This window comes from Pungitius pungitius, chromosome 20 (genome assembly GCF_949316345.1).
Source record: "Pungitius pungitius chromosome 20, fPunPun2.1, whole genome shotgun sequence".
In the NCBI taxonomy this organism is placed as follows: domain Eukaryota; kingdom Metazoa; phylum Chordata; class Actinopteri; order Perciformes; family Gasterosteidae; genus Pungitius; species Pungitius pungitius.
Window position 1 is genome coordinate 13,560,210 of NC_084919.1, and position 25,040 is coordinate 13,585,249.

The 25,040-nt window shown below is 47.2% G+C and overlaps 1 protein-coding gene across 1 annotated transcript in view; it reads right to left on the minus strand.

The window, feature by feature from the left end:
* LOC119194816 (forkhead box protein N3) overlaps positions 1 to 25,040 on the minus strand; it is a 40,894-nt gene that overhangs the window by 10,230 nt on the left and 5,624 nt on the right. Inside the window, exons 2-3 of the mRNA XM_037449226.2 lie at positions 10,423 to 11,022; positions 1,555 to 1,706 (exon numbers count right to left, since the gene is read on the minus strand). Coding sequence (XP_037305123.2) covers positions 1,555 to 1,706; positions 10,423 to 11,004 — 734 coding nt within the window. The 5' untranslated portion in view covers positions 11,005 to 11,022. The remainder of the gene's footprint in view (positions 1 to 1,554; positions 1,707 to 10,422; positions 11,023 to 25,040) is intronic.

Sequence of the window (25,040 nt, forward strand, 5' to 3'; positions counted from 1 at the left end):
CAACAGAAAGGAGAACAATGACTGGTGATATAACACCAACAAACACACACAAGGTATGCTCAAGGGCTGCATCACAAGGGACCCTCAAACCAAGAAATTTGACCCCTCACTGGCGCTCCCATTTCCCTGTGTGCCCCCATGCAAATACCCCCCCCCCCTTTCACACACACACACACACACTCCAGCCTCTACTCACACCACCCCTCCCCTTTTCGTCTCATGTTCCGAATCTGGCCTCCAATTTGTTCCTCTTCCCTATACCTCATTGTTCAAAATGACACTTTTACATTTAACGGTGAACCAATTATTCGGTTTTACACAGTCCGCTGCCTCTGCAAGCCAATCTGCCCAGATCGACTGGGATGGGGGGGGGTGATGGTGGGGTAGGCGGAGAGAGAGACAGAGAGAGGGAGAAAGGAATAAAGAGGACTAATGGGACCTCCTGCTGACATATCCACAGGGATGGGCAGAGGCGACGGAGAGCCGGAGGTTAGGATGCAGGGTGGAGGAGACTGAGGGAATGTAGAATAAACAAGGCGGATGCTGGGTGTGTGTGTGTGTGTGTGTGTGTGTGTGTGTGTGTGTGAGAGAGAGAATGACATGAATATATACAAAGGAGGATTTAATTGAATGATAAAGCGATAGAGAAAGAATGAATCACAGTAGGGATAAATAAAGAAGGGCCCCACCAGTAGTGATATATGCCTGAGGATGAAATGGAGGGTGTGTGGGACATTAACAGAGGAGGCAAAGGAGCGAAAGGAGCGGAACGAGGGGGGGGTGGAGTGGGTATGCTGGGGAGTCGACAAGTGGACATGTGGAGAGGGGGAAAAAAAGGCAAGCAGCACTTTTACCTGTGATATGCCTGAGGGGGGAGGAGAGAGGAGGAGGGATGGAAGTGCTGCTGCATGAAAACAGCATGCAAAAAGATTTAAGGAAAGGACAGGACGACGCCCGGGGGGCCAGGGGGGAGGAGGGGGAGTCAGAGAGGGGCTTTCACATGTTGAATCCGTACGATGTGCTGCAACTGCAGAATATTTCTAGTACCAGTTTATTATGACTAATCAATATGTCTGTGTAAAGTGATTTTTGTCTCAGGTCAAATATATTCCATTTACAATGATAGATTGCCACTGATTTTCTTCATTTGATTATATTCTTACAGAATCGTGACTTTTATCCGTTAATTCTCAGAGACTCCTGTGAATTGGATGAACCCTCATTGCATTTCTGTGACAGAAGTGAAGAAGAAGTGTTGATAAGAAGATGGATGCTACAAGACATCTTTAAAATGCAAAGTGGTCCATGGCTGAGATGGGAGTGGACAAGATCATTTCATACAGTGTGATGTGAAAGCCTCAACACAGCAGTACAACCGAGGATGATGTCATAAGAGACCACGAGAAGGATGATGATGATGATGATGTGTGTTCATTTTGCACTATATTCTTGAATCATATATTCTTCTCTATTCTCAACTCAAACTCCTGTTTTGCAGCACGTACACAGCAACTCATCAATGAACCAACCCACCACTCAGCTGCTCCGCCTCACCTGTGGTGAAATGTCTGCGGCAGGGTGGGGGGGGAGGTGGAGGGCGTGGCCAGGCCGGGCGAGTAGGGGTGGTACGGCGTCTTCTTCAGCGCCTGGATCAGGTTGTGCCTGTACTCGGGGTCTATGGACCACAGGGAGCCTTTGCCTATGCTCTGCAGGGACAGAGAGGAAGATGACAGGGAGGTTATTGCACGCCACAAACCCAGAGACAACAGGTCCACAGATGGACACACCGGACCGTCACCAAGCAGAACCCTGTGTGTACAATCACAGCGAATAAGTCCTCTGTTTTCCAACACTTTGGTGAGAAAACAATTTGGATTGAGACACACGGACTCTCTTTCACTTTTCTCAGCTCCAGAGGCGGTGTGTATTTTTAGATCAAAGCACCCCCCCCAACCGCCTAATGAAGCTGTCGGCTCCCAACCTGAGTGAAACCAGCCTATAGATTATAGAGGAGGGAGGGATCTCAGACTTTGAGAATACATTCCCCGTCTCTCGCCGCCTGCTTTCGGCGACCTCGTCATTGAACGATCGGCAAAACCTGCATTTTGTGTTCAGCGGGGTCTGGGAGGGGGGGGGGGGGGGGGGGGGGCTCATCACTTTGTAGTGCTCTGTGATGTGATACCGGTACAGGCTACAGGGTGGGGACATGTCGGATTTCTGCAAGTTACTGCGGAGGAATCTATTAAGAGGGAAGTGTCACACGAGGAGACAGATTCTAAAAGCTGAGACGCATTTTGTATTGAAGAAGATGAGAAGTACTCCAGGACCAACTCGCATGGGTTACATTTGCATAGAAACATGTCCCTGTTACTGCGGTTAATCAGCTACTTTCTAAGTTCATATATATATACACAGTATAAGAAAGCAATGGGGTGGTTTTGTAGTAAAGGCATCAGTGGATTACAAGTGAAGAAAGACAAATTACAACAAGGTCCAAAAAAAAAGAAACAAAAAGAGGGTCACATGATTGATATAGTAAATATCAATTAATGCTTGGTAAATAAATTGTTATGACATTTTTATTCTTATGACATTTTACAACGCAAAACCCTTTTTATGTTATTATTAAATTTCTCAAGCTCATTTTGCATGAAATCTCATATTCATTCAGTAGCAATTATAGGCATCTATACATATCTGATATTAAAACTGGGATCATCCCTGAGGAATAAAACAAAGGCATCATATTATCCCATCAAATATGTGTCGGATGATAATACCTCACAGGAAACCGATAATGGACAGCAGCTTGTCATGTGCATGCCGTTGTTTCTATACAGCAGCCATTAAGAACTGCTCACCTCTCTCAGCAAGAGCTCCTTTACAAAAGATGCTAATCAATAAGTCTGTGAACCCAAATGAATGTCCTGTGTATCTTTTGGAGCTTTCTAAATCCCATCCCTAATGAGCGATGACTGTGCAGAGCGTCTCCGGATCTCAGGATGTCCAGTGAATCGCTCCAGACCGCTCACTACATCACGTGACCTTGGAAGAATGCGAGCATGTGCGTGCTGTTGATTTGTACCCCCTCAGTCTGGCTCTTTGCATTAGCGTGTGAGCTGTGTTGAACAAGGGCCATATGTGCCAGGTTTTGCTGAGAGTGTGTGTGTGTGTGTGTGTATGGCAAGTCCCCTAGGGAGTGTGATATTACCCAGCATGGTCTGCTCCTGGGAGTGCTTCTATTACCGCCAGCAACGCCTCTCCTGGAGAGCATGATATTACACACACATACACTCGCTCCCACAGAGGTGACCCCCACTGGGCCAAATTTCCCCTTACACCCGCCAGCCGAGTGTGTGTGTGTGGGTGCCTACTGTCTGCCCGCTTGCCAGCCGATTAAATCGATGCTCTGTGTAGAATCTGTCTGCTGGGTCCCCTGCTTCTGCCAGCCAACCACAACGCTCGGTCTGCAGACCCCCCCCCCACCACTCGATAGGCCAATCACAGGGCGCAGCTCACAGGAAGGGTCCGTCGCCTGGGTTAGTGCGGTCGCCTTGGCAACAGGCATCATCTGGGCTTTGATGCACGAGGAGGTGAAATAGACTTTCAATTTTCTGGCAAATTCGCAAAGTTGAGAGAAGGGATAAAAGTGTTTGAGGTCAGAGATTGGCTTTAAGTTTGCAGAGGTTGTTCAACTTGGAAACACAGATTTCAAAAATAAAAAGCCTCCGCGAGGGTGGATGTTACAGCGTATAAGCAGGTGGTCCTAAACTGTGTTTGTGATGTCTCTCCATCCTCTGATCCCACCTGGTCCCACATGAGAGCACTGCTTTCTGGGCGATGTGTTATTGGTGGTGCCTCTGTGTGCTCGAAAATAGTCACACATCTGCAGGGCTTTAGCAGCTAAAGAGCAGGATTACACAACAAGTAATCCACAACTGGAAACGTTAACCCCTTCTCTCAGTCAGCGGTCCTGTGTTAGACTTCCCATTGAGAGTTTGATTTAATCATATGTATCTGTGTCACTACACCGGCTTGTAGTGGTTGTGTTTTCCAAACCAGCGCTTTTGATAAAAATGCACAATACTGAGCAAAGGGACGGCGTCACTACTGATGGAGAAAACATCCAAGGAGTGATCTGACCCGGACACGGCACGGTTTGACCAGTGGACAAAAGGGGAAGAAAGAGTAGACAAAGGCAGCCGGAGAAAGGAAGAGGGAGAGGGAGGATGATTGTGAGTTGCCAACATCTGTTTCCTGTGTTATATAAGCTGAGGGGGCTGGTCTCCCATGGAAACGGGAGATATTAAAAAGTCCTGCTGTCACTGACCCGGTAGTAACACTACACTGCTGCTACTGCATTACAACTCGTCTTTCATATTTCCCTGTCACACACCTGGACTAAAGATCATGACTTGATATTATTTTAGACAACACAAATACGAATATTAGGGATGGGACTATTTTCAGGATTTCATGTCTCTATGTCACATGAAATCATCGTGATAGTGGTGAATGAAAAGGCTGCTTTCATGGTAAAGAAGTATTTCTAAACCTTTATGCATGATGTGTTATCACAGTACGCAGGCGTGTGTGGCTGACTCGTCCCCTAGGAGTCCTAAATCGATCTTAACATTTAGAAACATTTCCTCTAAAAATTGAATGAGGACAATTTGGGAATGTTTTTTCCCTTTTTTTTCCAGAGGAATGGGTGTGATTCATTCACTCAAATTATTATTATACACCACGTGTCCATGGAGGGTTGCAGGGGGGGCTGGAGTCAATCCCAGCTAACATCGGGCCAGAGACGGGGGACGCCCTGAACTGGTCTCCAGTCAATCGCAGGACTGACGCAGGGACACGCGGCACTCCCGTCCAAACCGCTGGGTTTGGGGTTTGAACCCAGCACCTTCTGGCTCTGAGGGGATGGAGCTACTGCATTTATTCAGCATGGGAACAATGGTATTCACAAGAAAAGTGGAGGAACACATGCCACGAAATGTGGAACTATTAACTGGATGACGTTTCATACATAATGTCCTGTAAAAAGACCAAACAACAACAATGTTAAACTACCAATACATTAGTCTATTCAGAATGGTTGGAATGATTGACAAGTTGCTTTGAATACTTTAGCCAATCGATCACACATACACTGCAATGCTACTGCAAAGACTCACCACAGCTCTAAAAGATGTTTTAATCCACAGCTGGAAATAGTCCCAAACAGTTTCTGTCCATTAAGGTAATGTTTGCCAAAATGTGGAATATTGAGTTTTATATTTAGATCCTATTTAATGCAAGTTGTATTCAGCCCAAACCGCTTGTGTCACAACAAGAAAACCAGAAAGTGACCACCAAAACACCCAGATGGCAACGGCCAAAATGCCAAATTAAAGGCTTCTGCCTCGGGGCCACAGACAGGCGGGGAACAACACAAAGAATCAACAGATGGGTGCATTGGTGGTTTTAGTCTTTTTGTGATATTTGATTATATTTCATTATAGGAAAACCCTCTTCTCAATCAACTACTAAATTCTAACAGATGTTATTATGCAGCTTCAAATGGTTTCATCAAAACTAACAGTGGCATCCTTATACTGTCGAGAGTAGGAACCAATTTGAACTGCTGGGTTATTAAGGGGGCAGAATTATACAATGGAAAGAGATTTAAAGAGATGCACTAAGCACTCAGAGCATGGAGCTGCCACTTGGTGCCAGGAAAACCTGATGGCGTCTTTAAAAGGTGCTTTGTTGTTCAGAGCGTGAGCAATACAACTTGACCTGTGCACCAATCAAAAGAATTAGTACTGAATATCAATTCATGACAGACAGCACCAACCACACACACACACACACACAGGGAATATATGTGCATACATGTCTGAACAGCGATATATGTATATGTACATATTCAGTACAATGGAACCAAAACAAGTCAGGACAGGACAGAAACGATCAGACACACGCAGACCAGACCAAGAACAGGGGGGACTTCTTCTCAAGTGGATGTTGGTCCGCGCTGAAGGACGTTGGACATCACTAACACAAAGAGGCTCAGCCGGGGGGGGATGCTCCACATCAGTAGGACACCGGGAAACTTTTGTCTTCACATACAGAACGTTATGGAAAATGTCTTCTGTTACCAAACCTTTTGGTTGTAATTTAAGCTGTCGCGTGCCCCACTTTGTTCTTTGATTGCCACTCTTTCTCATTAACCTTCACTATCCAGCCGTCAAACCAACATAGCGAGTCATTTAGCATCGCAGAAGACAAAGAAAATAAAAATATGTATTGGTCAGTACATTTTTACCCAATGTGACAGTTAACCTGAAGTGAACTTCCATCTATTTACTTACTCAGTTTGGGATGTGAAACCACTGAGTAGCACATACAGTAAGCACCTGAGAGATGTTGTCACTAAGCCATTCCTTTCAGTGAGGCCCTTTAGGAATTTTGTTGCAATCTGAACTAATCTAAGGCTACATGGCTACATAGCCATATGTTACCACAGCTTGTTAAAGCACTATCAAGTTGTTATTAAGTAACGCTGAAATGGAACCAAAACATCAAACCAAATGAAGGAGCTAAAAGATGCTACTGAGCCATTTCATTTTAAACACGGTCCATGGACCCATTTCCATTCAGAAACTACTGATTAGACCTGCTTTAAAATAGTATTGCCACGTTGTGGCTGTGTATGACGCGTTGTTTGATGGTTGTATCATTGTGATTGTGAAAGGTGCTCGTAGCGCCTTGTGCTTTGGGACCAGGATACACGGTAGGAAAGGAGCAGCGGTAAACTACCTCTGTACAATACGCAGCCTCGTTGTCGTTTACACTAAAGTGTACATTTTGAATACAGAGCTTTTATTTCAACCTTGTTATTGGTACCAATAACAACGGTCCGAAAAAGTGATTGATGTAACAATTAATTGTACAAAAAAACCCCACCAGTATGTGGTGTTGTTGCACATGCACACTTGAAAACCTGAGGAAACATCGTGCTCCTCAAATCACGCATCACGCGTGACTTGAGGAGCAACGGGATTCTCTTCCTCGGATACATCAGTGGCGGCGCCCTGCTGATGAACGAGCACCCACAGAACACCTCGGGCAGACACATCTAAGCTCACCCCAGAGGCTCACGACGCGCCGAGTCAAAGGGGAAGAGAATCAAGCGCGCTCTCATCTGAGGTCAGGTGAAAGGTGACACACTTAAGTGCAACACCCAGAGACCTCATAGTGAGCCCCAGATTACAAATCTGCCTGTTGTCTCTGCTGTGATTTCATGAGAGGCTTTGCAATGTGAGTGTGTGTGTGTGTGTGTGAGCTGTTACAACACTGATCTTCAGCACTGATCCAGAAGTCTGAGGGCAACAGCGAAGGATCCTGTTTGTAAACAAAGCCATGGCAACGGTGGGACGACCGCTCTCTCACGCTCTCCGACACGGGATGGCACCGCCGGCCCGACGAGCAGGCTTATTCTAAACCGGTCCCCATCTCGTCATCTGCCTGGATATGACCCAGAAATACAGCCACTGGAACAAATAGGCCGGCTTCATATTAATCTCCACCTCTGTAGATTGATGGGAATATGATTTGGGGCGTTCGCAGGGAGCCGCGTCCCCACTGTGGGTGTCTCTGTCCGCCACTCACAGCGATCACTTGACCTCCCCTTAACCGGAACCCCTTCGTCTCCGTCCTGCGCGGCGGCGGGCGGCGAGTATAATGCACCGGGGAGAAGAGATAGTGGGAGAAAGAGAAAGAAGCGGCGCGTTGGCATGCAGATCTTCTCAGTGGAAAAGACTGAAATGACAGAGATGCTGTAATTGCTGCTTCAGATAAAGCGCGGCGCTTGGCAGGTAGAGCGGGAGTCTGCAGAGATGTGCCCTCATTTCCACACCGACACGTGTGTGTGTGTGTGTGTGTGTTGGGAGTCCTTAAACGCATTCCTGCACGCTGCACAGTGCCTGTGTGTATGTGTGTGTGCGCTTCTTTTTTGTGTGTGCGCAACATCCCCTGTGTGTGTTGTGAGGTGTGTGCGTGCGAGAGAGAGAGGGGGGGAGGGGGAATAGGTTTGAAGGATTAATTAGCGTGCTGTCTTAAACGGTGTGCAGTGACAGAAAGACAAGACATGCTGTCCTTGCCAAAATCACCTCCACACACACACACAGTAGATATGTGCATTTAATACATGACAAGGACGTAGACTTAATTCTCCCCCACTCAGAACCTCAGTGCTCAGACACACAAACACACACGCCCCAAGTCAGTAAAGGCAAATCAGTTTTGCCGTTGCTACAGCAACAGCATACTTTTATGTCAACTGCAACCTAGTTACTATGGGGATATGTATACAAGAGAAACTGTGCCGTTGTAGTCAAGGGCCAGATGACAGCATAGCGTGAGGGTGTGTGCACTAAAACACACACAAATGCACACACACCATGTCCTTTTCCTCCTTCGACCATTTTGTTCCTCAGCGCGCGCGCACACACACACACACACACACACACACACACACACACACACACACACACACACACACACACACACACACACACACACACACACACACACACACACACACACACACACACACACACACACACACACACACACACACCAAAGGAGAAGTCTCCATTCACACAGTGATCTTGGAGAGCAAACAGCGCTCCAGTATCCTCCAGTATAATCTTTATAAACCAAACAGCACAAGCCAGCATTGATCGTGGCTGTTTGTCCCTCGGCCCCCGGCCCCCTCGGGCAAGATGAAATCTAAAGTCGGCAGGCACCCGTGTTATTACATCCTCCAGTATTAATTTAGCGCTAATTGAGTGAGGGATTCATTCCCATTTACCCCGAGTATTTAATGGAGTAAAATGTGGAGGGGAAAGCCAGTCTGAAGACTGGAATCAAAGGAGAAATGCTGCTCCCGCTGGGGAGGAACGAGTGCAGGAGAACTATGAAAGCAGAGATCATCAACTATTGATGAGGCCGAATCTGCTACAGTTGTAGACAAAATACAGAATATGTTTGACTTCCAGTTGAATATGCCTGCAAACGGCTGATAAGCGTCTGGCTGTGAAGCAGGTCAGAACCACACATGGAGGAGGGAGTGTGGGCTGGTGGTGAACATGTTTTACAACACGTAGTCGCAATGGGACGGACCTGATTTTATATGTTGAGATATGGAAAACTATGTTGTGAAATGATGATGCTGTAATATTGAAAGGATGATGCCATGATTTATGAGAGTTCGTTTTAATTTGATTACATTGAATAAATAAAAATCCTTATCGTACAATCCGAAGCATATGGATGAGTACGTCAGTATTTAGAAAAAACAGATCAAAAAGCTCATTCACTGCGTGAGATAATAACTCACTTGAAACTGATTAATAATGTATTCAATGACTTTCCTGTTATTTTGTGGGAAATGCTCCTAACTTCAGACCACCATGTTAATGAGCAGGTACGTGCTCATTGTTAACGCCCCACTCGTATACCATATAAGGCCACAGTACATGTCCTGCCAGGTAAGGTCCTATATTGAAGTCCTGATGTCAGAGTGTGTGAGCAGCAGGACTAAGGGACCTGCTGAAGGTGTTACTGCCTCTCTTTATGTGTTACCTGAGCGAGCTTTTGTCATCTCAGGAAGGCAATGATGACATACTACAACATGGGGAGGTGACGTCATTTAAGTTGTTAGCATCTACAGCCAATGTTAACCAACGGGGATGTCGTTAGAGCATCTGACACATGAAGAATCAAATTAGTCTACAAAGGGTAATTACAGTCAAACAGGACCATTTGAATTATAAAGTGTAATTTCATTGCTTCAAAGTAATACAGACTTTGTGCAGACAGCAGTGAGGTTGCATGATTCCTCTGGACCGCTATGAGCTGCAAATTCCAAATACGAGAAAGCTGGTGAATGCGGCAAGTTCTCCAGAACCCTCCTTACAAGACACTACAGAACCAATCAGATCCGTCCGGCCCGCGTGAGGCTCATTGATGGATAAAAGCATTAGCCACAATACACGTTGTGACTCTGGAAACTGATTTACCAACGCTAGATTGATAATCCCAAAACAAAAGCGGGATCATGAGTCTCTGGTGAAATGTTAATACAATACAGCTCTGCCTTTTCATGACAAAATCCAGGATGTGAGAGAGCGCATTCCTGCCGTATGGAAAGCATTGTGTTTTCTAATTGCAGGTTGGAAAAGAGAGTGAGCATCCTCAGTGAACTGCAGGCTGCCCCTGGATGCCTTCATCATTAAGACATCTCATGTCTGAAGCAAATCAGACCCTGATTGAGTTGAGTAATGTGTTCTCAGTATAACAAAAGAAACCTAATGGGGTGTGTTTGGATACATTCACAGACAGCAGCCCTTAAGGTGAACACGTCTTTACCTGGCTCCGGTCTTTATCCACCTTCTTGAAGCACTTGTTGAGCGACAGATTGTGGCGCACTGAGTTCTTCCAGCCGGTGGGGGCGCTGGAAAAGTAAGGGAAGTGCTCCAGGATCCATCCGTAGATATCCTTCACCGGCAGCCGCTTGTTGGGCGCGTCCTCGATGGCCATGAAGATGAGGCAGCTGAAGGAGTAGGGCGGTTTCCTGTTGGCCCCCGCCGCCAGGTCGTACGCCGAGTGCGCATCGGCGAGCAGGGGGTCGTCCAGGGAGGGAGACGAGGACGAGGGCGAGCGGGGGTGCTGGCTGTCGGGGTCCTGCAGGGGGGACACGCTGCGCAGCCCCGAGTGGCTGAAGCTGTTGAGGAGGTCGGTGCTCTCGTGGAGCCAGGACAGGCTGGTGAGCTCCTCGTCCTCGGCCTTGGAGAAGGAGGCAGACAGGGACAGGGAGAGGTCAGCCGCCTCGGCCTCGGACGCCGCCGTGGCCGCGTCCCCCTGCCGATACGGCGGGCTCATGCCCTGTGAGGCACTGGCTCCACTACTGGGGCTCTGGGCCTTCTTACTGGGGGGCATGGTGGGTCCCATCCAGCCCAGGGCTAGCTCCTGGAGAGACAGACAGCAGAGGGAGGAGACAGGAGAAAGAGCCAGAGGGCAACGAGGGACAGAGAGACAAAGAAACAAAGAAAGAGAAACATGGTCAGCTTGTAAAATTCAGTTTAGCTTCTCAGATGAAGCCTCAATTCTGGTTTAAGGCCAAAGGGTGGAGACACGCGCCGACATTTTCACCACATTCCCAATTAGGTTGTGTTAGATCGGAGGGGAAACATAAACATCATCACTTCTTTCTCTTCTGACTGCGTGCTTCACTGGTGGAGGAAACGGCGCCTTGTACAACCAGTGTCTAATTACTCGGGTACCAGTAGAGTATTGACTTTACAGGGTGTTTTCCTGTCATCATGTGTAAATACTCTTATGGTTTAATGATGGTGGGGCCACAGAGATGACTACGGTGCTTTCAAATGTTTAATACAACATTACGGTGTCCAATGGTCAGCCTTATTCCCACAGCAGAGAACCAGAGATCACCACGAGATGAGGAGATTTGCAAAGAGAAACAAGTAAGCGCGTTGAAAGCCCCGTCGGCGCTCTAATCAGACCAGTCCTCCTGGCGGAGAGCGGCGCTGTGCTCGTTAGACGCCGGTAATCCCTGCGTGGTAGTTAAAGAGGAATGAGTCAGAGTGTGACACCACAATCAGCCCTTTGATTGTCCTCTGGCCCGCACAGCTGTGGGAAGGACTCAGTGCAGAGTCGGCTCTGCCCGCAACGACACAAACACACAAATTCTGCATAAAAGTTCAGACTGACAAGCCAGGCCAAAAAAAGAAGCTGGCGGGGTGGTAGATGCAAGCACACACACACGGCACAGGGCAGCGCCTCTGGGACGTGGCAGGGATTAAACCCTGATTTGTTGTGGCCCCTGTGACGGCTCTCTAATCCAAGGTGATCATCGGCCGCTCTGTCCCCTCACTCTGCCCGATTGACTGACAGCTGTCACCCGTGGCAACCCGCCGTGCCATGAGCACTGGCAGTGTGCTGTAGCTCCTGTTGCGTTGTCACCATGGCAACAGAACAAAACAACTCTGCTCCTCCCTTCCTTAGGGGGGCTACCATCCCACTGCGTCTGTCTTTCCTAAACCTTTTCTACGGGCGGTATCTCGGCGTAACATTGCTGATGTAGAGGATGGAGAGGAAGGACTGGGCTAAGTATAGAGATGTGATGTAACACGATAGCTGCTCTGCGTATAGATGGGCAGCCTGTTTAGTCCCCCCCCCCCCCCCCCCCACTGCTCTCCGCCTTTCATCCTCCCCTCCACTTCCTCACTCCGCACACTTTCTGACAGCACGAGCGCTCATTCAACAAGCTGTACCTGTCTGCGGGAGGTTGTTGTTGCACCAATATTGACGTTGAGTGTAATGAATTGAAATTGCCCCGGTGACAATAGCGGCGTAGCTGAAAATAGCGCGCGCATAATCAAAGGGATGGGCAAAGTGGGAGGGGGCCCTGACAGGCTTCTGAAGGTGCACCGCGGTGACTGTTCCTGGTAGGAGTCTACTGGAATGCAGCGAGGCCTCTGATACTCTGATACTCTCCATCTCCTCGTCCTCCTCCTTGTTATGTTGCCATGGCGGCAGGGGGGCCATGAAACATTACGGCTGACAGTAAAGTCATCTCATTTTACTGTTGCTATGACAACAAACTCCTCACTGTTGGTTGGGGCCAGCGCGAGCTGCCGCCCAAGCCTCGTGCCTGAGTGTGTGTATGAGTAGATGCATGCGTGTGTGTGTGTGTGTGTGTGTGTGTGTGTCTGTGTGTGCGTTGCCATGTCTCCCCGTGGGCTCTCATAAAGCTTAACACATTTGCTCAGCTCTAAACAAACTTTCATGCGACTTCTACAGCGGCCCCCCAAGACCAACTTCTAAAGGACAAAGACAGATATCAGTTCAGACTAAATGTTGCCTGCTGTGTGTGTTTTTGTGTGTATGTGCGTCCCAACATTTGTTTGACAGATGGGACTGTGCTGTTCTCTCTGTCGTCTTCATTCTCTGGATCTCTTCAGTGTTTGTGTGCTTTGTTTTGATTTGTGTTTGTCGTGTCCACATTTGGCCTTAGCGTGTTGTGCATGTGTTTGAGTACACTCTGTGACTATCTGCCTGTAGGTACGCTCTCCATCCCAGTGCCTTGCATGGCAGTGTGTGTGTGTGTGTCTCTCTGTTCCCTCTGTGACTCCGGCACCACACCGGCTCTGTTTGCACTTCGATAACATGGACTTAAAAAGACACCACTCAATTAGAGCCAAAGGCTGTAACGTTTAGAGATTGGTGTTAAACAAAGTCAGATTGTTTTACTATGCCCACCATGAATATAAGTCTCATAAGGCTCTGGGAGGTAACAAAGACTGGAAATTACCATGGCGACTGTGTGAACATTTAGACTCCCAGCCCTCTACTCAGTGGCATTATTACAAATGACAGCAGAGAATTATATTCTTACAGTGTAAAAGTGTTAGTAAGCATTATCGAGCAAAAGCCTCACACGCCTCCTGGTTGCAGTTTTTGCTCTCTTAGATTGCATTATCATACTTTATCAATCGTTGTGAAGAAGTAATTCTGGCACAGGCATTGTGTATTTGACTTTGAGCTAATGAGTCGTTTTTCCCCCTGGAGTTTATGACCACAAATCTCCTGGTCTTTGTCCTCAGATGGTATTTGCAAAGTGGGGATGGATATGATGATGCACATACTAAGCATCTCTTTTACGTCCTTCCACAGCACACAGTTATGGTCTGAAAAGTAAAGGAATAATTCCACATGTTGGGAAATGCACTAAATCCATACCAACCACTCGTGTGTGTGTGTGTGTGTGTGTGTGTGTATACTGTGTGGATCCACCACTAGCAGCCAGTTGGCTCACCACAGTCTACATTGGTTGCCTGGCAACTTCACAATTAGGACAAGACAAGGAGTGACTGCACCTGGCTAAGAAATAGTCTGCTACAGCATAAGCTGTCAAATCAACCTTCGTTGTTGAGATGGCTAAACAAACAAGATGGACCCACTTTAGTGGTTCTGGTAGGAGATTGAGAGAGCCAGGCCGGTCCTAAAGCGAAGCAAAGCTATCCGTCTTCTGGCTCAGTTTATTTGAATTCTTACTGAAAAAAAACCTAAAAGGGTTTAGCTTTACTTAATAACTGAGCAAACTATGATGCCATGATGAGGGCCTCGTGATGCTCTTGTGGGCTCTAGAAAATGCTGGTTAGGGCACCTTGGGTATGAAGTGTTTTTTGACAACACCACACCCAAGGTCAAGAATGAGCTCTCCTGTTAATTATACTATATATGTATGAATAGACACCACTCAGAGAAAAAAAGCCATCCTTGAGCAAAGCGTTCTCCTTAGAAACATGTCTCAGTCAACCATCACCATTTGACAAAAGTCCCATTTTTCATTTTAGCACAAGCATGTATTATTTGCCCGTTAATCAATCAATTAAAAAATATTTTGGGCTCATTTTGCCACAAGATGGTTGGCTTCTGCATGTCTGAAAAGATATTGTCAGACCTAGATGTCTTTGACTCACCCTCAGTGTGCTGCTACTGAGCCTCCGGTAACAATGGTGCGCCATTAAAAGCAAATACATTTCCAATCAATACATTCTTTTGTAGTCTGCATAAAAGAGTGAAGGGGGGGAGACATTCAAGTGCTAACAGTGGACCATTCAGCGCAGTAGAAGCTGTCCAAGATACTTATTTGGCAATCAACCTTCGAATAGGAATAAACTGAGACGGGCACATGTGTTTTTGCGATTTTTTGCAGAGTTTGTTGGGCCGCTGGTGTTGCCTCGGGCGGCAACACCAGCAACGCGCTAACTCGCCAGCCAGTTGCGAGCGAGTTGGCCAGCGAGCGGTGAGCAGCTGTTCAGGTGCCCGGCGGTCCTTCGCCGCATCAATGAAATAACTAAAAAAAATACAGTGATACGGCAAGAATCGTCCAATATACAGCGCTGTGGAGCTTTGGCCAGGATGGGACTCTAATTCCAATGTACAAATATTCAAATAAAACCACTTTGCAGAGCCTTCATGCTCTGGGCATCGATTACAAGGTTGTCAGTCGGATCGAAGCTTGGGACATGTGTTGTATGTCACATCCTCCCGCTCCTCGCGTTCCTGTCAGTCTCCAGTATACAGCCCAATAAAGCCGGTGCCATGAAAATAATCCTCCCAGCCCAGAACGGAGTAGTAATAGTAGTGTAGGAGATAGCGGCGATGAATGCAATAGAAGCCGGTAGGAGTTATTACTCTGCAGAGGGGTGAGGCAAACCTCGTGGCTCCTCTGGCCCCGGTGATAAAGCAAAGCGAGAGATGCACCGAGGCAAAACTAATCTGGGGGTTTGATGACAAAAGGACGACCTTTATACCTCCTACGCATTGGCTGGATGGATGGAAGGGGAGAGGAAGACCAACAGAGAGAAGTAGAAAATAATAACTTCTGCTACATATATGTCAACGCCGGCTGTGATGTTCTCCATTTTGAGCCCATGAAATTGTTTCCCCCTTCTGAATTTCCTGCTCTTCCCTAGCGACAAATGTCAGGATTCCAGGGGGCTTTAAGTAAGCCGAGCAGGACCAATCACATCCAATGAGGTCTGACCGTGTCTTCCTTTTACATCATCCACAGCAGAGAAGAGTTATGGAATAGAGGTCAGGGGTCAGGGTGTCCCAGAGGACTGCCCCTGACCCCTCGGTCCTGGCTGCCGGGCCACTCAAACATTCTCCCACGCACATATACAAACGTGCACACATCGACACGGGCTTTCTCTGAGGACTGATTTGGTCAGAGCGCCGCGACGCGCTTTATGCTCCAAGCTCGTTGCTTGTGAAGCAGCTTTCCTCTCTCTGATGCCATGGTTGATGAACAAGCCTCTCATTCTGCACTCAAGACCAACCAATGCCATGTCCTTAAGACTGTTGCAATTGGGTTGGAGTCTGGCCTGAAGATTCCCTGCCCAAATGATCATTTGTATGTTACTATGAAAGACTTTATTGGTATCTGTTTGCAGAATAACACATTCCAATGATTAGGGAAAAAATGATGTCATATTTTATTCAAATTTTACTTTTGATCAAAATAATATTGTCATTAGTTAGTTTTAATGATGTATAATCTGCTGAGCATGTTAGGAAGTTAAATAGATAATAATTCATTAATGTGAAAACATCTTTCAATCACCTAGATTTATTCAAGTGTCCTACAATCACTACATTTTATTAAAGCAATAAGGTACAAGTGGGTGTACTTTATCGTCCAATGTAACAGCTCGAGGGTGTAGTTAGGCAACCCTCGAACTGTTACATTATTGAAGATAAAGTACAGGCTCAAGTACCTTATTACTTTTATAACACGGTTACCAGCTGAATTATAAATGGTAAGTAAATAGATGCCTTTCAGCACAAAATAGTTGAAGCCACCCAACGTTTTGTATCACATTTCGTACATCTACGTACGTGCATGTAATCAGCATTGGGTCCCTCTCCATCTCGTTCATTCACATCTCTCATGACGTCCACATTAATTGTCCGGTTGCAAAAGCTCGCATTGCCTCAAAACGATCATTCATGGGATTTCCGTTTTTTCCGAGCTAAAAGCTAAAATGTCAGCTAACGGTCGCGTAAAATCTGACGTGTTACTTTCAGTGCGCATTGATATGGACTGCTCAGGTCAATGTGAACAATGCCCAATTTATGCGTTCACTGTTAGCTACCTCATTAGCAGGACTGTGCTAGTAAGACAACGTTATTATGATACATTTAAGCACAAGCGAGCTGTTAGTTGCTGCTTCATAGTCCGTCATAGCCATAATATGAAGAGTGCAACCTGAAAATGTGCAATATGCCTGTGCTTTACACCATCAACATCCTAAGTCAGAGTACACAGCCTGACCTGCTGGAAGTTAACAACTACCCCGCCGACTATCGGCACACCAACTACGCAGATAATAAGCACATTATACACAGTATATTTTGGGGGGAACCAAGTCCCAGAACTTTCACATTGAAAAATGACGGCACGGAAGACATCAATGAGGCCACCGGTTATGCTGCGTGCTGCTTTAGTGAAAGAGGAGTGAATGTACACACAGGCCCTAAGAGGCAAAAGCTGTGTGATGTACGGTGCAAGAACATCAAATATTGCCAGTGAATAATTCAAGAAGACACACATGCAGCGCTGTCCTCCAAAGTAGGCTAACCAACAAGGCAAACAGACATTTGCATCAAGCAAACACAGCGATCATGAAGTCACGCTCATCCTCGCTCTCTGAGGATGGAGAACAATCAGACTCAGATGCGCACACACACGCACAAATGCGAGTGTGGACGCTTGAAGGTGACTTCAATGAGTGTGCAGCCTGGCGGTCCCTTGGTGGAGATCAGGCTGTGTGTGTGTGTGTCAGGTCAAGCTTAGAAAAAAGCCTGTGCTCAGGGCTCCCGACTTCCATGACACACCACATGCGGTACCACGTTGGTCCATGCTCACTCAGTTAGCCACTCGCCTTTATTTTCTCAGTCACCCCCTTCAGGTCGAGTCAGAGCGCTCTCCTGTTATAGACAAACATGTGTTGTTTGTGTTAGAAAACTCTTCCGCTCCAGCACCAGCTCCACTTCAAACATCTCCGATATCTGCTGTGATGATAAGCTAAGAGGCCAACCAATCCGTCGCTGGATCTACTCGGGCAGAGACCATCCACTAATGAACGACACACTCCTCCGCAGGCTGATCACTGCTGATGCCGGATGAAATGACAAATGTAGCCAAAGGGCCCGGATGAAGATCATATGTTAGAGAAGGGACAGGACTCTCTGAGCTCTTACTTTGGGTCGTGTCAGCTGAATTCAAAAGGATAACATTAACATTTTATCATATACTCCGATCCGATTTGTTGAGTGTCAGCATGCTGTAATGTAAAAATCACAACTGGATCCGTGTTGCACTACTTTGCATGACTTCCCTTTCATCCAAGTGTCATTCCTCCAACACTCACTGCTTCACAAACCGTAGCGTGCGGGAATCGCACATCCGCTAAACAAATATCGGTCATGGTTTAATTGTCCTTAGAAGTACTTGAAGTCATTATAAGACAAGCTGAAGTACTTTAATTACTTGCACAGGTTTGAGTCTAAAGAAACCACAGGGCTCTTTTGCTGTTTCCACCCTTTCCTCCTCCTCCCCTGGTTGTTCCCTCTCTCCCTCTCTCCCTAAGGCCTCTCTGTCTGTTCTCTCTGACAGCGAGCAGGTCCCTGTTTGCACTCTGTGCTCTTTTTCAAAATTGTGGGAAGGGAGAGAGGCAGACAGAGAGAGGGGAGAGAAAGAAAGAGACAGAAACACTGTTCAATATCAAAGCAGTCCAGTGCCAAGCCAACAGAGCTTTGATAGCAGGCGAGGGATGGGGGGGGGTCAGGCAACCGCAAGGAAAATGCTGGGTGAACTGTTTAGAGAGGGGAGCGGGATCTATCCCCATCCCCACATTGAGGAGGAAGCTTTGAGGTGGTGTGAGGTTTTCAGCTGGATGTCCTGCAGTCGAAAAGAGAAGAAAAAAGGAAAAATGAAGCGAGGCTCCCCCTCTGTCTCTTACCCCTCTGGCTTCTCCACTTATCTTTAACAAACAGCAGCTCAGGCTCTCAGTCACTGGCCGACAGTTTGTCCCGACAACAAAAAACCATGGCAACAAGCACTGGAAGAGTCTGTCCGTTTCAAAGGCCCGCCCTCTCTGGCTGCTCCGACTTGCTCTTTGAGCCATGTGCAAATTTGGCTGGAATGTAAGATGGGAATCAATAAGCAAATGGGCTCAAACTCCAGGGAGAAACCTTTGTGATCCTACTGCCTGATGTTTGGAGGATAAAGCAAATCAAGACTGTAGAGTTTGTTACATAACCTTTGGCAGAGGTGAAGTAGAAAACACATTTGAAAAGTGCAAAGAGACGGACAACAGGGTGAGGCGGCAGTTTGCTTCTGCTGATGATACAGCTCTGCGTTCACTCCTCCCTCCCACAAGCTGTTTTTAACAGCGCTCAGGGTGTCAACTCAAACGTGTTCCTCATGCCGATGCAGACTGTTAACCAACGGCTGGACAGGCCCGCCCAAAAGGAAAAGAGTCCCGAAGAACCACACTAGTAAACGCACAGTTTGGCTTTATTTACAACCGACAGTCTTATTTTTTTAGCCATCTGAACATTTACACAACCCTGATAAAGTATACAAACTCTTTGTTAAGTACATGTCTTGGTAACAAATCATGGTGTGTCGCGGTATCTAAACACGGGCCGGAGCCATGTGACGTCGGGTCACAGCAGCCAAACGAGGACACGTTGTGATGAAGAACACGCGGGCTCTTTACTCTGGGCTCAGGTGGACATGTTGACATAACTGCTGCTGCTTTGACGCTCTCAATGTTAAATACAGCTCCTTTGGGGCTGCTCGGTTCAGTTTTAAAACTTGTCATTGTTAGCATGTGAGCACGCTAACGTTAGCATCGGTGTGGACGTCTGAGGCTTCGCCGCGGCGTACCAGCCGGCTGAAACGGCCGCTGGAGGACAGCGCGATGCTCACCGTGGTGGAAACCTTCTCCCAGGAAACTTCCTGACTGTGTTTGAAACTTAGTTTCTGTCGAAGCTGAATGGAAAATGGCCGCCTGGAAAGTAGGCCAAGCTTGTGCAAAGGAGTAAGTGGGCTCAAATGCATAAAAGGTTTGGCCAAAATCCGGTTTCCTTCACACCCGTGATGTGTTTTTTCTTCACTTCTGTTGCCGTGCTAGAGCTTGATTCAGTTGTTTTATATTCACAGGCCTCTCTCCTCCTTGAGCTGCATTACGGGGTCCACCTCTGTCTCTCATCAGTGTCCCCCTTCGAGGTTTGGGCTGACAGACTTAGTGCCTGCTTCAGTTTGCTATTTAATTACACAAGACCACTGCTGGTCTACTAATTCACTGTTTCCTTACATCCCTAAAGAGAGAAAAAGCAGTTGGTAAATCACTGTTTGCAGCCCCAGGATTTGTTTTCGCTTCCTGTCCCCGAGGTCACAGCCGAATTGGGCAAAAGGGCCTCTATGTCCTCCGGTCCCTCCTCGTGGAGCGGGCTGCAAAATGATTTCAAGCTGAAAGCTCTCTCTGCGAGTTTAGGCGGTTAATGAAGGTTCTTGTGGTGGACTCAGTAAGGAGTTGCCTTTGCTTTGTTTAGTGAAGATTCAAACAGGTCTGGCAATGAGCCTGCTGGTTTGACGCTCGAGTGTCGCCCATTGGACTGCTTATAAACTCGTCTCCCGGCTATGTCCCTTTGATTGTTTTTTGCTTTGTGTGTTTTTCCCTCGGAGATTTTTATGTTTGGATTCTTTGGCCAGCCTCCCTTGATGGAGGATATTCTCTCTCTTTGAAGCTTCCCGGTTTAAATAAAGGTTAAATAACATTTGGACAGAAGCTGGTCCTCTTGTTAACCCTTAACGCCTTTAACTGCCCGCCTTTCCGGTTTGCATCATCTCAAAATATGAATAAAGGTATAACCCCTAGTTTCTTCTCACACCACCTCCCTTACATTTCTCTATCAGCTGAGTTGGTGAACAAGAAAGAGGTTAACCATGAGTGCAAATGACAGGAGTGGACAAGAAAGTAAGACCGAGGGGAGTAAGAGAGAGGGTTATATGCCAGGGTCATTAGCAGCATTTCAAAGTCACCCTGTCTTTCCGCGTATGCTGTTTGACAGGCCCTGCCAACAGAATTAGGGATGAGGGATGATGGCGGCGTGATTAGATGTGTAACTCAGGGAAAAAGAGAGGGCCTGATCCATGGTTAGAACGCACCCGCATACGGGCATGCAGCAGGAACAAAAGGGAGGGATAGGCAATGATAAGCCCAGTCTGAAGAGGTGGTCATTCGTTATAGATTGCCCTGAAATCCTCCCTTCCAATCCACACACCTCATGCTGGTCCACCTGATAAACACCACATGGCTCCCACGGCTCCCCCTATGAGTGAATTCAATTTCCAAATTACCAGGCTTAAGATAGCATACCTGGCTAAATTGCCGGTCTTTATAATTTTCAAATCTCTTTGTAGATATTCATCAAAGGCTGTTTGACTCCCGACGCGGAGAACACAGGAGATGGGAAACAGGAGAACAACACACAATGTGGTTCGTATTAAAGCCTGTGATCTTCTATCTCGAGTCCCTTGTTTGCCTCTAAATTCCTTTAGCCAGGGGTGATGTGAGGGAGAAGAGGGGGGGGGGGGGGTCTAGCATCCTCTGCTAGCCCAAAATATGAGCTGAACCTTCCTGGTTAACTGGAGATTTCTGGAGGGATGAGGGGGGCAGCTAAAGCTATTTCTGCCAACACTTCAGTCCTTTATGATAGCAGAACAAGACCTAGCTTTGATTGAACTCAACAACTGCACATCCTGGTAGCTTTTCTCCACGTCTCTACACCCGAGGTAGGTCTCCAGGGGCAAGCATGGCTAGAACCCAGCTGAAAGCTGCCGTCTGAATCCTGGTTCAAGTTAGTGCTGATGAAAAAAATAACGTTAAGCTGCAAGACAGGAACACAGGAAACTCTGACTGGACGGTAAGGATATCCGATCCATGATATTGAGTTGGAGAAGTAAATTCAGGCGTGTGAAGGCTTATGGTTACTAGTAGATCTGCGGTTTGATCCGAGGCTCTTTGAGCCCATCTTGAGGTTAGCTTGTTAGTTTTGATTGGCAGGTGGCCTCTGCATGGTAGCTCCTGTCATCAGTGTGAGAATATGACATGGAGTGTTAAAGAGTCAAAGAGATAACGCCTATTTACTAGCCCAAGTGGGCGCAGTCAGTCAGCTTCATGTTTGAAGCACACTAATCTACTGGCTCATTTAAATACATCTTCCATCTCAAACTGTAAATCTGCCCTGGACTTTGGCTTCAGTTCTTTAGTGGAACCCATCCAAATAAAAGAGCTTTAGATGTGCTAGAAGCCACTCAGATGAAAGATCCACCTATGAGCACATAGGACTTGAAGGAGGTATGGGCTGTACTTTTCTTAAGATCAAGGAGGCAACAAATGCATTCGTAGTGAGAGCTCTCCGTCATGGATGAGGCATTCTTACATATTCCGCCAGTAACAATGTCACTGAAAAACAAAAAAAAACAGCCGCTTTCAGAAAATAACAGAACGCGTTGGATTATTTACGACAGCAAAGCAGCAGCTGAGGATGGAAATTTCCTCTGAAGCGGGGCGTTACACTCCTTCACCAAACGCCACATGGGGAAACACCCCCGTGTGCAACCAAACAGGCCTGCATTCCTGCACAGACACACACGGACCAGCCATGAGAACCCCGCACATACCAATGCACCTGTGCTTATACACACGTGTTGTCTCAATCGGCCTGTGTTGTCGCGCTCTACCTCTCATGGTACATTCAGAGCATGAACAGCCGCAGTCAGCAAGTCTGGACACACAGCTGCTGAATATTCAGCCTGCGCTCTTTCTCCCACCTGTTTCCACCTCTCTGCCGCTAGCAGCGGTGTCTGTCGCCCCTCGTAGCTCTGCTCTCTGCGCTCCACTTTCATTAAGGGGCTCTCCTCTGATAGCCCTTCATGTAACACTTAATCATCATAACAATAAGAGCACTCTCTCTCGCGCTCTCTCCGACGAATCACCTCAAGGGGCCGGTCTTAAAGGTTCTCCGCTAACTGATGTCATTAGCGGCCCGGGGAACCTGATTGGCTGCGGCGGCGCGGGGGAACCCGCCCCGGGTGCTACGCGGCGGGCTCGGTGGGAGCACGCGGGGCGCACAGGCCAAGGACATTCCTCTCGTGGAGAAGAGCGGAGACAAGGCGCGCGCACAAAGACGCCTGGCGGGGAGCAGAAGACGAGGCGTGTTTGGTTTTGCAGTCAAGAGAGAGATGAATAAGACTATTGAATGAGGGGGCGGGAGCTTTGAATAACAGTATTTTACATGAATGGATCTTCAGGGAAACGATGCTCTGTCGCTCCCTCGGCTCTTTGTATTTGGCTGCAAGTATGTAAGTGTTTGTGTGTGTGTGTATTCAGGGGGGGGGGGGGGGGGGCATTCTGGCTTATTGAGTGTGTGGCGCTATCACGCTGTGGAAGTGACAGTGTGGCATATTATGTTGTTGTGGGTGTGTGTCGTAGGTTTCATGTGCGTGCACACAGAGACACGCACACACAGTGAAATCACAGCTGTTCTCAGTTGCTATGCGGCAGCCGCACCATCGTCTCAGATAACACACACGCACACACACTCACGGGCGTGAGACGGGGACCTTAACGCCACACTTGGCAGGGTCGGAAGGTCACAGGGGGTATTGTGACAAAGTTGCCTAGCAACAAACACACGGCCCATATATCATTTCCAGTGTGAAGTGCCCCCCCCATCAGAATGCAGGTCTGATGAACGTGGTGACAGTGCTCTCACCAATTGAGGGGGGGTTTGGATGCGCTGCAGCGTCATTACACCCCCACCTTCCAGTGCAGTAAACAGCACACCGCTGCTGATGATTAAGGGGTAAAGAGAGCAGACGCGTGTCAGGCCACACCGGGTCAGTCTCACTTTGAAGGAAACTTGGTCCCCTCTAAACTGGAGTTCATCTCGTTGGTTGCTGTCCCTTGAGGGACCCCTGCTCTCCTGGAACACTGTGCAGGGAGCAGAGACTGCAGTAATAGGGAAGTGACATTGAATATTACTTACGGTGTGTCTCGTCAGGACTGCAGTCAGCTCAGCACTGAATGTACTGAATTCTTTATAGGTTATCACAGGAACATGGCTCCTGTCCTCTCTCGCTCCTCCCCTTCATGCACAGGGCTATTTCAAAACACTAACAGCATCTTCTAACCTTTACCATGGCGTCATCAGAACGGAAGATCGAACGATTATTGCCACTGTGAATTTCAGTCTGTTAAACCTTCATATGCGTTCTTCTGTTGAGACAGCAACTTGGCCTGTGTAAACGGTGAATGTGTTCATGTGATTGCATACACACTTTGTTTGTGTGTTAAAGAGAAAAACAACGATTTTGCCAGACTCAATAATTCAATTTAAAAAAAAAAAAGAGACTATGGAATCCCTGTTCTTCTAAGCTAAGTTAAAAGCACAGACCTACTTTTTGACCTTGACTCTTTGCTTTGGTTAGTGATGTCACGGATCACTCTCCTCCATCTTTGCCATCTCTTTCCACCGTGTGCAGTGAAACAAAGCCCACATGGCAGAGAAACTGCAGTGTTGGGGAATAATGTGGTACACTGTCACAGAAAACGTGAAACCTATCTCAGAGAATGCCAGTCACTCACGCACACACACGCGCACACACACACACACACACAAGGGACTTTGGTGTTGACATCATATGGGAAGGTATTTTTTCCCCTCACACTGCCAGGGAACAGGCCCACGCATGGACACACAGACGCTGACTAAGGCCCTAAGACTGCAGGAGTGTGAGTGTGTGTGTGTATGTGTGTGTGCACCTTGGTGTGCATATGTTTTTAATTACAGGTTGAAGTGAAGTCTGGACATCCTTTGGAGTGCACCTCTGATTTACCTATTTTATGTTGTGAAGTGGGTGTTTTGTCTTTGTGTTTATGTTTGAGTGAGTGTGTGTGTTGGTGCATTGGTATAAATAAATATAATTTCATGGTTAAGCTTTTGTCCTTTCAGTGTTGAGTTTGAGGTTAAGTCTAAATAAGCTAATGCTAATCAGTTTATTGGGAAATCTGCATATTTTGTGCGTGTGTGTGTGTGTGTGTTTGAACCCTTTGTATGAGCTCATAAACTACAGTGGTGTGATTTCCCTTTGGTTTGGGGTTTGAGGTTAGAAGGAGAAAGAGTGGGAGATGGTGCTGTGCTTCTTGTGTGTATTTGGGTCTGTTAAAAGCCCCCAGTTCTCCCATCCAATGTTGGATGGCTGATGTTCAGATCTTCAACCACGGCGCACACAACAGCCTATTCCAGGACGCAAATAGAGCCCATCCTCTGCAGCTCAAACGGACAGCTAAAAACAGATATTTTGGTCGAAAGCTGAG